This window comes from Pieris brassicae, chromosome 10, assembly GCF_905147105.1.
Source record: "Pieris brassicae chromosome 10, ilPieBrab1.1, whole genome shotgun sequence".
NCBI lineage: Eukaryota > Metazoa > Arthropoda > Insecta > Lepidoptera > Pieridae > Pieris > Pieris brassicae.
In genome coordinates, this window is record NC_059674.1 from 9585039 (window position 1) to 9597622 (window position 12584).

Here is a 12584-nt window from a genome sequence, read left to right on the forward strand (position 1 = left end):
ATAATATTCAAGTAATTTTGAAATTAAACTTAGATTTATTTTTACAGGTGATACAATAACAAAATACAGTCAAACAAATGAACACAGCAATGTTGGCCTAGTGGCTGAGATGGTGATTTTTCTTTATATTTTTATATTATAACTATATTTATATACCTTAGACCCAAAATGGCGAGGCGTATGTACAGAAGACTTTAACAAATAAAGAATTGATCACGAAACATGCGATATCTAAAACAAAGGGTTAAAAAAATCAATGGCGGTGAACCTTATCTAATTTAAATCTAAATGTTTACATTGGCCTTAGAATAAAAGCAAAATAAATTCCTTCAATAAACAACCATTTGTCTCACTGACAGGAGCTGTAAGGCATTGTTTAAATAGCTTGGCTTATCTAAGGTTTCCGTTATGGCTTATAACATCAGCAATAGCTCGTAAGCTAAAAATCATAGCCGTATCAATAAAACTAAGAGCGAGCCGCGATACCGTTGCATCGGCCCCTCCTCTATTGCAATCTGAAGGTTTGTTCGACTTGGGCCCTTTGTACACAATAGTTAGACATGTTTTTATTTTTTTATAAGTAATCTTACATATATTATATATATTATTTAAAGGTGGTAACTATACATTTATTAAGTTGTAGTTTGTTTAGTTTTCTTTTTATCTATATTTATGAACTTAATTGACTTTTTCTTTCTTTTGCGTATATTTTGTTTACCAATGTAATCCATTTTGGACAATATACTATTTTCATATATTTAAACCTTAAACAACATCCATGTAAAACGCTTGCAATGTGCGTAGCCAGAAGCCAGCAAAGATAGCAGTTTTTTTTAATAAAACAATACTAAGAGGAAACGGGCATGTCTCAGCTGATATTGAAATAATACCCATAGTCATTCCCAGAGGGCTCGTAAGTGCGTAGCCGACCTTACGAGAATTGTACGCACTTTCCATAAATGACCCTAAGTCGAATTGGTTCGGAAATACATCGGTGGGCAACTGGTTCCATATAGTGGTTGTATACACTGCCTTAAAAACGTTCAGTTGTGAAAAGACGGACGCCGAGGTGAAATCTTCAATGATGGTGAAACGAGGGTGAAATATAAATATTTATTTCTACTACGTAATACAATTTTCCTCTTATGTTCGTACTAGGTTGGTTTAGGCATAAGCCAAGTGGAACAAAGCGAATAGTTCCTGGCGATAATTATATTTCGTGTCGATAGTAACAGATAGTTGGTCGCGATTTAAGATTACTGCCGAACAAAGTATGACCACTTCAGTGAGCTATTAATACACGTAGAATGATCGTAAAACTAAATTACTGATGCATTGTTATGATTATTTTCTATAATGCTTTGATATGACTTAAGTCTATAGTCTCTGGTTAAAAATGGTAAAGTTATGTCTAACTTGGTATACGCAAATACAGGCTGCATGTTGGGACAACCCCCATAGAGAATGGAGAAACAAATTTTTTGACAATAATTTTGTTGTTGCATAACTATCCAAAATACGTTCGTGCCAGCGTTCGATACAAATAAGTATTCTCGGAATTAAATTACACGACAAACGAAAAAGTGAATGTATTCGCAGAAAAATAAAAATAATTGATGCTTAGCGACGGGACACAACTCAGTACAACTTAAATGAAGATGGGCTGGTCACATATTCCGTTATACACATGACAAAATGGACATGTCCAAATGGCAAAAAGCAACAAGGCAGACCAATAGAGTGATGGGCGGACGGGATAGAAAGGGTAGCTGGAAAAAATTGGATGACGATAACGATGAATAAAATAGGGTGTGAAAAGATGGAGGAAGCCTTCTCCCGGACTGGGCATCTAAGAGTAGTAACGTTTTAATTTATATCTATTGATTTACCTACGTGGACACAGTGGATCTTCTGGCAATGATGCTGCCGACGAGATTGCAAAGACAGAATCTTGAATGCCGATGGTTATAAAGTAATTACGGGACAGACATTCCCTTGGGCAGCTGTTTCAGCACAGAGGAATGAGTCTTGCATGTTGTCCTGGATTGAGTGGCTGTGGCTTCCCAGCGAGGTCCAATGAGGTCCCAGAAAACTCCTGAGATCGTACGTACTTATCTATTTCTTATCAATACAGAGTAAACACAATTTGACAGAAAGAGACAAAAGAGTACTTTACATAAAGTACAATTAGACTTTTTATTAGAGCTATGAATACTGCAAAACAAACACGCATTTTTTATGATTCCTTGAATATCCAACAATTAATACTAATGTTCACGAAATCGATATCGCACGCACTCGCGAACTTGTCCATGGCCTTGAATTTGTATCATATAACTGGACATTATTTTAGAACGTTTTGAATGGTTAAATAACAATTATATTGTGACATTATAAAATATCGTCTAAAAACAAATGAACGCGACAAAACAACATTGACAGTTTGAGACTTTTCGTTTATGATTGTTAAAATGTTATGTTTGGGAAATAGAACTGAAGTCATTTGGAATTAGGGTTGATTAAAACCTAAAACAGCGTAGGTTTATGTATTATTCTTAGTTTAATCTAACCAACAAGTTCTAGTAGTTGATCCATACTGGATTAAAAAAAAACTGTAGCTGCTGTTTTGATGGTCGCATAGATTTATGTTAAATATTGACCCGTAAATAATAGCTTCAAAAGAAATCCCAGGTACCCTAGTGATAGTCTACATATGCATCTAAAACTCTAACTTAAACAAAACTACATACATTATAATTATCGTCTACCGTCGTAATTTTAACTATAGCGTCAAAAATGTTCAATACCTTTTATGTTTATTTAACTATCTTTATAAGCATTTCATCGGTCCTTTGTGGAATTCTCTCCTTTATTTAGGGAATGTGAACTTTTCCCTTATTTCACAGCACTATTGACGGAGTCAGCGGTGACAATGCTTCAAGCGGACAAGCGCTCCTTCATATGACAATGACCTTATTTCTTACACAAAATCTAACATAACAAATGTTAGAGTGAGGGTAGAGATAGACAATATTTTATACCGGACATAGAAACAGCACAAATAAAGTAATTAAAACTTGAAGACCAATGACCAAACACATATGGACCAGATGATATCAAATGGGTCACGGCCCCTTTGAACTTTGGACCTGGAGAACATGCTTCTGCAATAACGGACTGTCCGGCTTATTGCCGTAAAAATTAGAGCAGGAAACAAATGAGGATCAGATATAGTCCCAGCAATTCAAAGTACATAAGAAATACAATCTGTATTAAAATCTCTTCCGTGTTAAGGAAGAGTTTAAAGTAAAAAAAACACTGATTACAGCACAAGCTCCTCGTACATGCTTATGCGTACGTATAAAAACAAGCTCTACAGCTTGTTTTTATAACATTAAAATGACTTTCTAAATTAATACATTCCAGAAAAATTATGCGTTCATTTCTGATCACGCACTAAAACAGGATTGCGTGACTGACAAAACAAGAATCTCAATGAGATACCAATCATTTTGTTAAATGGAATTTAAATAATAGGTGTAATTAGATTTAAAATTAAGCGATTTTAAATGTTAAACACAAAAATAGTTGAATCTCCGATACAGTAATTTATTTATTCAACACTTTTAAATTTGCTATAAAACATTAATGTTATAAGAATCAGATGTAATAAGCATTACTAAAATTAACTTAATACCTTAAATTTATGGCCTAAATGTGTCAAATAACTAACTAGCTAAGATTGTTTTTATGCTGTGTCAGGAAGAGGTAAATTTATTTTATTTTTACCTCACTGACGTGTCGTCTCCGAAAGAATTAATAACTTAATAACTTATTTAACAATAGTAGTAATAATAGTTTGTGAATTTCACGATGGTGTAAATAAATTAAATTATATAAATTATTCATTTTTATTTTACTTCCCAAAGGAAAAATATAATAAGCTAAGGCTTATTACTCCCAAGGGAAATTAGAGAATTATCACTAAATAGTCGTTGAACGTAAATGAATCAATAAAGCTATTTATATATTCGACGATTAGTTAAATGATCCTTATCCTTGGGATTGATTTGCTCCAGTCAAACAATTTGTATGACAAAACATAGCGATTAAAAAGAGTGGGGGAAAGTTTCTTGCCAATTCTTCGTGCCCGCTCTACGCCCTTGACTTGCGAACTGGTAGTAAATGTAGATTTACAATTAATTTAACTTCTTTTTGACGTTCATAAGTGTACTTGTTTATCTATATGAATAAAGAAATTTTGAGTTTGAGTTTCATATAGAATTTTATTACTCTAAAATGTGGCCTGTGTCTATAAGAAGGCTTCTTCCAACTTTTTCCACTCATTTTTTTTGCATTTGTCTTACAATATTTTCAAACTCCCCTTTCGATCTGGTCTGCCCTTGCTCTCGACTGCGAATTGTTAAAAACATCACGCTTTTCCGTGACATTATTAAATACAAATAAATTAAATACATTATAAAGTTACAGACTATCCATTGAATTCCAGCCACAATGGTACGGTAATGTCAAAATTATTACCATTATTACTCACCGTCCTCCTACCGTTACTTCATCTGTAAGTAGTAAATTAAGACGAAGAAAACCTGGGCGTGTCCCTATCTTACATCGACCATCAACAATAACTTTGTAGCATCGCTCATCTACCATTTATCATTAAGGTAATATAAAATATTTATTTATTTATCAATAAGGAAACAGGGAAACATCACAAATATATTTAAAAATATATATGTATGAGTAACAAATTAAATTATTTTACAGATAAAATGTGTCTTTATAAAACTATGTATACACAGCTAAAAATTTTAAAAATAAAAATCACGAGAATGTAAACAACAAAAAAACAGTTATAATACTTGTAGATCTAAGTTTTTCATTTATTTTTCCATATTTTAATTTTTGGCTCAGATATTTAGATTTCATGGATTTTATCAGCTTTTATAAGATACAATTATTACCTTAAAGTCAAAATATATATAAGTAATATAAGTTTACTAAGGTAACTTTTGTAAACTTTAGAACGTCAAAAGTTATAAATATCTGTCAAAAGTTATAAATCTAAGACGGACTAGAAGAACTGGCAAGGACCTCTAACTCTTTTTCTTCTATTCTATTTTGCAATACAGAACAACAACCTTCACACTTTCCGCCGCATGAAATGATTTTATTTTACTCGCGTTTCAAGTCAGTGAGACAATATTAAACATCGTTTCATCATCGAACGTCGAGGCAGAATACGAAATTCCACCCGTATAACCTCGATGTCCGTCGTTCTACAACTGAGCGTAAAACACGCAGTTCTTGCCTCGCACCACCCCTCTGTGGAAACAGCTTCCCGTGTATTTCCGAACCAATTTCGACTCTTTCAAAAAGCGTATCAATTCTTAAAATGGCCGTCAATGAGCCCTCTGGCAATGTAAACAAATGTATCAAATTTGTATACGCCGCCCATAGCGGTACGTACGTACGTATATACATTTGTTACATTTAAAAAAACTAAAATCAAGTTAAAATTATCATCAAAGCGAATAGAATTCTTTCACACTTCATTACAAAACGTTTATGTTGAAAACAAGATAATTATGGATATTTTTTACTTGTAGCTTATTTAAATTATAAGTGTGTAAAGAGCCTTTACAAATATATCGATCACAATAATTGGTGCGTCAAGTATGACGGCTGACGATGGAACGTCATTTCTCATTATGTCATGATGGCTTCCTGATTGCCTTCCGTGACGAGCGATATGCCTGATAGGATATTTACAACAGCTAAGATCTTCTGTAGTGCCAAGTTAAGCCGGGTTCGTCTGGAAACAAAATAAGTATGTTTTTATTCACAATAACAAAACAGATACATCTCTGAACAATAATTGTAAAAAAAACATAAAATTAACACATTGGATATATCCACAAAAAGTTTCACTGATAAAAAATAAGATACAAAGCAAAACAATACAAAACATGACAGCAGAATGTTATTTAAGTAGACAATACAAAACAAAATTTATAAATCAGGAGAACGACAAAAATACTAGTAGCTGTAATAAAGATGAAAGATACAAGGCTTAGGACATTAATAGTTGTTTAAACCTATTCTTAAATGAAGCAGCAGACGAGTGCGAAAAAAGGTCAATATTAGTAGCAGACCAGCACTAATAGGCAAACATAAAAAAAAACACGAACAGAAAAACATACATCGATTCATAAAGTATAAAAACTTAAGTAAAAATTGATTTCAAAGTGTGAGGGGACCAACTATGAATATCCAAACCTAGCTCGTTTATCAGAAATCAATCTGGATGCGTTTTGGTCAAAGTTTGAAAGTCGATGAAATAAAGTTAAGATGGCAAGATTTCCTAAAATCCGGTATTATTTATTTATTTATTAACACTTGTGTTGCATTACATAGTTTATTTTTTAGATAACATAAATTAAGAAGGCTAAATATCGCTAACCCATTCAACCCATGATCCCATAAACATAACCCACATGTGGACTTGTAGGTTGCCGACCTCTTACCCCACTTAACTTCAAAAACTTTATCTTAGCCTGAAACTAACCAAACCAGGTTGCATAATTATTTTTATTCTAAGATAATAGTTTGATACTTGGAGGTAGGTTATAATTCTGATTTCGACTCCTGCTCCAAGTGCCAGTATAATTGCTTTGTTGAATAATGCAACTTCACCCTAAAACTAATTACGTTATAATTAACTTATAATCTTTGAAATCCTTTCCTCTCCGAATGATTGATAACGTTCACTTATTATGTATCCGATCTTCATTAGACTGAGTTTAATTAGGAAATAATTGGAACAATATACTTCACGATTCACATCATCAATGCCATGGGTACAAACATACAAAGGAAATATATATATATATATATATATATATATATATATATATGTGTGTGTGTAACTTAACTAATGTGAGGTCATAAGTACCTCAGAAAAATTATACAATTACCAAACATAATGTAAAAATACACTAAAATTGTTTGAATCTATATTATTTTTAAGTGATATATTTTTATATATGAGTATATATACTGCAATCAGTATTTAAACATTCAGATCGTATAAACAAAACAATGCAAAAACATTATGACAATAGACCGTTTAGCGTTACGTGTGTCATAAACTACAGAATGAAGCGACTATAGAATACAATTTTAAAGAAGCAAAGACTCCTATGAATCTAATCTATCGAGCTACCGTCTAGGCGTGACAATTATGAACTTAGTACGAGTGTTGTTACTCGTAACATTAGAGTGTTTTGAGATACGATCAACCGAGCGAGCGATATTTTCCTTTAAGATGACAGCAATATTTGAAGTACGAGGAATCGTAAACTTCTAACAACACGCTTAAAAAGGGCAGTCATCGCAGGCCATGGACACCCACATTTTGTGGATGCGTTTCGGGCCTTTAAGGGTACGTTGAATAGTTGGAGGTAGTTTCTCGCACCCCAGACTAGACCTTAGTGTATGTTAATAATTTGTAACCATAGGTCCAAAGATAATGTCTATTATATTTAAGCGTGAAATCATTTTCTTATTCACACTTATATAAACACCGATATCTCCGAGCATGAGAAAATTGTTTTGAAATACGAGCAAGATTACGGAACGAATTAACTTCGTTTCCTCATTATTATTATTTCTTAAAAAGTCATAAGTCAAAAATCATTTATTCATATAGGTAACACAATGTACACTTATGAACGTCAATAAAAAAAAATTATACCTTAAATGCTTCTAATGTTACATTTACTGCCAGTTTTCAAATCAAGGGCGTCGGACGGAAGAGAAGAACTGGCAATAAACTCTCCGCAACTCTTTTTAATCGCCAAGTTAAAACGATGTCAATCAAAAACACGAATATTAAAAAAAATACTTACTAAATAGACCACAATGCGGTTGCATATTTGTGAAACTCTAACAATACACTGTTTAGCACATTTATGTTTTGCGAGAACTCGGCATGTCTGCCACTTTCCATTTACATACAAAACACATTCATAATTAATTGCTGTTGTCTTAACTGTTATTATATGCGGTTAATGCATAAAACAAGATTGTGTACCGACGAAACACAATCTTCTAATAAAATAATATATTTATTATTTTAAGTGTTATCTCGAAGATCGGGCCCGAAGCTAATGGTATTTATTTTTGTAACATTACCGACATCTAGGACAATTGCAAACTCAAAGCCTGAATGTGAAAGTCAGCAAGGAATTTGTTAATGTGTATGCCCTTTGATTAATCCAATTAGTATCGTGTTCACTGTCAAACGAAATTATTTTATATGTAAAATAACTCCTATTAAATTTAGGATCCACTATTTTAATAAATAAAAAACGCTCTAAAAAACGACTTCTAAATTATTAATCCGTGCGTTATAAAACCGACGGTGCTTTTGTTTTTATTTCTGTGTGTGCACTCATAACAAGGATAACCAGTGGCGCTAGAACCCTTGCTCTTGGCCTTAGGTTTCTGTATTTTTTTCGTGATGACTTTGTAATCAGCCTTCTGTGGCTGATCCACGCCCTCGTCGGTGTTCTCACCACGTTGTCTTTATGGGCGAGTGTTAAATGCGCACATAGAAAGTCCATTTATGCACAGCCGGGTTTCGACCTTACGATCCCAAGCCACTAGGCCACTGCTCTTAGTGCAAGAATACCAAATTTTATTTCGAAAAAATATTCTATGTAAGTGAGTCGCAAAAGACAAATGACCTTGTTGAGTGAATTATTTGTGTGAAACATTATAATTTATATTAATTTGATAATGTTATAAAATATATAAAAATTGATTATAATGTAATATAATCTAAATTTTAATTATGAATTAAAAATTTTGCGGCAGAATGCGTGTGCCTCCTGCCCATTTGCTATAATGCTTTGCCCCTGTTCTATATATTTTTTTAAACTATGCCAAAAGTGCCAATATATACATATAATATTAAATAGGATCTAGTTATATATTTAAACGCTTGTAAACGATTGACCTAAAAACTCCTATTCAAGGCTATTCAAAATGTCAAGTTTTAATTGATAACGTTGCTAAACCACAATAAACAGTTACACATCATTTAATGGTCGGGAATCGAACACAATACCCCTTTGTGGACTGATTAATGAATACACGTGATTAATTAATCGATGTAAGGTAATGACAACTTGGTGTTTGGCCAATACAACTTAAACCACATTTTTTCCCTTTCGTTTACAAATATCGCTTGTTAAAATATTACAAAAAGTACTTTTAGGTTGAATTTATTTATTTCCAGTATATATGTAATATCAAAATGCATAAAGAGAAAATTAAAACAAATTTAAAGAGTTTGGTTTGGCAGTGTTCTTTAACGCTGGCAGCATTTCCTTGCTGATACTTATTAGTTGAGCGAGAAAAGTTATATTTATTATATTATTTTACACGTCTTAAAACTTTGGCATTCTACCCTATATAAGGATATAATTCTTATATTTATTCTTTGTTATACATATATGTATATTATGAGATTTTGTCTCTAGATTAGAGATTTTTTAATTAAGTTTTTTGAAATTTTTGGTTTAACAAAAGTAGTTTATAAACGTTATGACCTCTTCGTTTTTTATGTCGAAATTATAGTGTTCTAAACATTTCGATTATTAATAAAAATAGCCCTTATTTCGTACAGGTACCATTTTCTTTTCAATAAATTAAAAACTAAGTCCGTTCACGACAACATCAGATCCTTTTATTGCTCTTGAACAAAATATAATCAATATAAGGAAAGTATGTATATATGAAAGCAGTACTTTCACAAAAAGACAAAATGCCACACCCAATTCAATCTAACAGAAAACTTTGTTTCCGTCCGTCCCTAATACGTCATTCATTTCGATTAATGTCGACCTGAATCAATTTAATTAATCGGCAACTGAATCCGAACACGAATTATAATATTCAATAAAAAACGAAAGTGTTTGGAGAAAATTGTTTCAAGCGTTTTGTTACTTTGATTAAAGTTTTAGTATAATATATATTTTCTTCTGACTTGCGTTTTAGATAGCTTTAGGATTGTAGTACTTAGTATAGTAAAGTGCTTCGTCTGTATTATCTCTTTTTTTGTTTATTTTACAAAATAATATAATATAATTACAATATGTTACATTAGAAAACAGTTGTGGTTTGTATTAATGTAATTATAGCAGTCTTTAGGAGTGCGACAAATGCGTATAATAGTAGTTTACTGTTTATGTTGTCTGTATCAACGCGATAACTTCAAGACTTCTTTGTGCACGATTTTATCTATTCGTACAATGTTAGAGGAAGATTTACGGGTATCATTCGAGGTTTTAGCATTGAATGAAAAATTAAGATTTTGTCAAAAATCATAAAATGAATGAAAATCTTCTTTTATATATATATTACTCTGGATGGTCACACACTCACGACTATAAAACGGTGTAGATACTATAGAATGAACATCCACAGCACATAGGTTGTTTGCACATAAATAGCGAATTTACTAAATTAGAGATACTTAACTTAAGTACAAAAAATGTGACGTGTACAATAAAATATAGTTAATACATATGTGCAACATATAATACCAATGGGTTTCACCTGTTTCAATTATTAAAAAAAAAGATCGCAGACCTGTGTTATTCTTCAACATCTTTAAAATCCGATAAAACTTCCCCTCTCAGTATCTTGGTAAAACTTTAATTTCGTACGAACTAATCTTCCAAAATTAAGTTGCAAATTATGCACCAGTCGCTATGATTGTTATATTGTATACATTTTTCCAGTGTCGTCATTTCTGATTTCTATAATAACAGCATATCATCCAGGTCACTAGTTACATTTAATACTAGATTCTGATCAGTTTTGACGTTTCTATAGAAACATGAAGATTTAGACTTTCATTAAATAAATTATCGTATGTTTAATAGGTAGTTTTATATACATATATAAACTTATAAATAGTTTGTAGGCTTACCTTACTCGCAATAAACTAAATAGCTTGATATCCGTTTTCATAATAAACAAAATATTTAAAAAAAACGTTTCCATTGATAGTTTTATCTGCAATCAAACATGTCGAATTACGCGTAATTGCTATATCAATCAACAAAAACGTGTGAACTAGGAAATTGAACAAGAACATTGCACAATAATTGAATCTCGATCGAAGCAAGTGGATTGTATAGGTCAATATCGCCTAACCACAAATTACTCCAAGGTTATAAAAAGGTCATACCATTCCTTTGTTTCAGTAACCTACAAACTACTAAAATCAAGATTGGATCATGACAGATTAGGAGTGACCACAGACGCAAAATTAAAAATGTTGCGGTTGCCGCGCATTTGAAAATGACAGGTCACTGACACAGATTCAAAATGGCGCATAAACTAAAGAATAATCACTACGTCGCTACCCATCGGTCTGGCGTTGATTCTCCTTCGTCGGGTGGATTTCCGCACAGAGCATCATCACGGGATGAGAATGACAGCCATCGGGCGCCCTCAGAGAGGACTTTATCGGAATATACGGTGAGTACCAGCTTAAAAAGTTATTTATTTAGCGGAAGTAGTTCATTCGGTTTTAATTGCTTGTCCATTACAGCATAGACAAATAGGCGGATTATAACCGCACTCTATGGATATTTATCTAATTATATATAATAAAATAGAAATAAATCAGTGGCCCTACAACCTTTTCAGGTCTGGGCCTCAGATTTCTGTATCTGTTTTATAATCATTTGTCAGTCTTATAGGTAAGTAGGCGATCGGCCTTCTATGCCTGACACAAGCCGTCGACTTTTTGGGTCTAAGACAAGCCGATTTCCTCACGATGTTTCATTCACCGTTCGTTCGAATGTATAATACGCACATAGAATGAAACTCCATTGGGTGTTAGAAACTCAGGGATGAGATTCGCACACAAAATACCAACATCTAACTATTATTTGCAAGATAAGTAGGTTTAATATACGCTATGGTATATAGGAGACATTACTATAGGAGATGGGGCCCATATCGCCATGTCAAGTTTTGCAGACTTCATCAGTATAATGCTGAATAATATGTTGGTAATGTCTACCAGGCACTGAAGACGAACCAAGATAGATTTTAGCTTAATCATAATTATGTTTACGATGCTTGCGTAGGCGCATGAAAACTACTAAGAAACAAACAAGTACGTTCTAATTTGCGTTCCAAAGTATTGACGCAACTTCCATCCGTAAAATTGCGAACAGACGGCTTCTGACTATAATAAAATTCGATTCCGTGTCAATCTGTTCGCTTGTAAAGTTTAAATGAGCTTTAAATTAACCTGCTAATTTTGACTTACAAATAAACACTGTAAACGAAAACACTAAAATAAATTGTGTGGCAATGGACAATGCTGAACAAAAATGCTGGCAACATTTATTTTTTATTAATATTTTAAAAACAACATTGGTATTTGATTGATTATTTAATAATTGACTATGATACAAATGAAAAATATAACATGCTTTCACAAGCACATTTATTTGAATAAATAGAATAACCGTTTA

The 12584-nt window shown here is 32.5% G+C and overlaps 1 protein-coding gene across 2 annotated transcripts in view; it reads left to right on the forward strand.

Annotated features, from left to right (window-relative positions):
• Positions 1–12584, forward strand: part of LOC123715024 — a 78005-nt gene that overhangs the window by 50951 nt on the left and 14470 nt on the right. For both annotated transcript variants that reach the window (XM_045669806.1, XM_045669807.1), the window contains one exon: positions 11298–11574. In XM_045669806.1, coding sequence (XP_045525762.1) covers positions 11422–11574 — 153 coding nt within the window. In that variant the 5' untranslated portion in view covers positions 11298–11421. The remainder of the gene's footprint in view (positions 1–11297; positions 11575–12584) is intronic.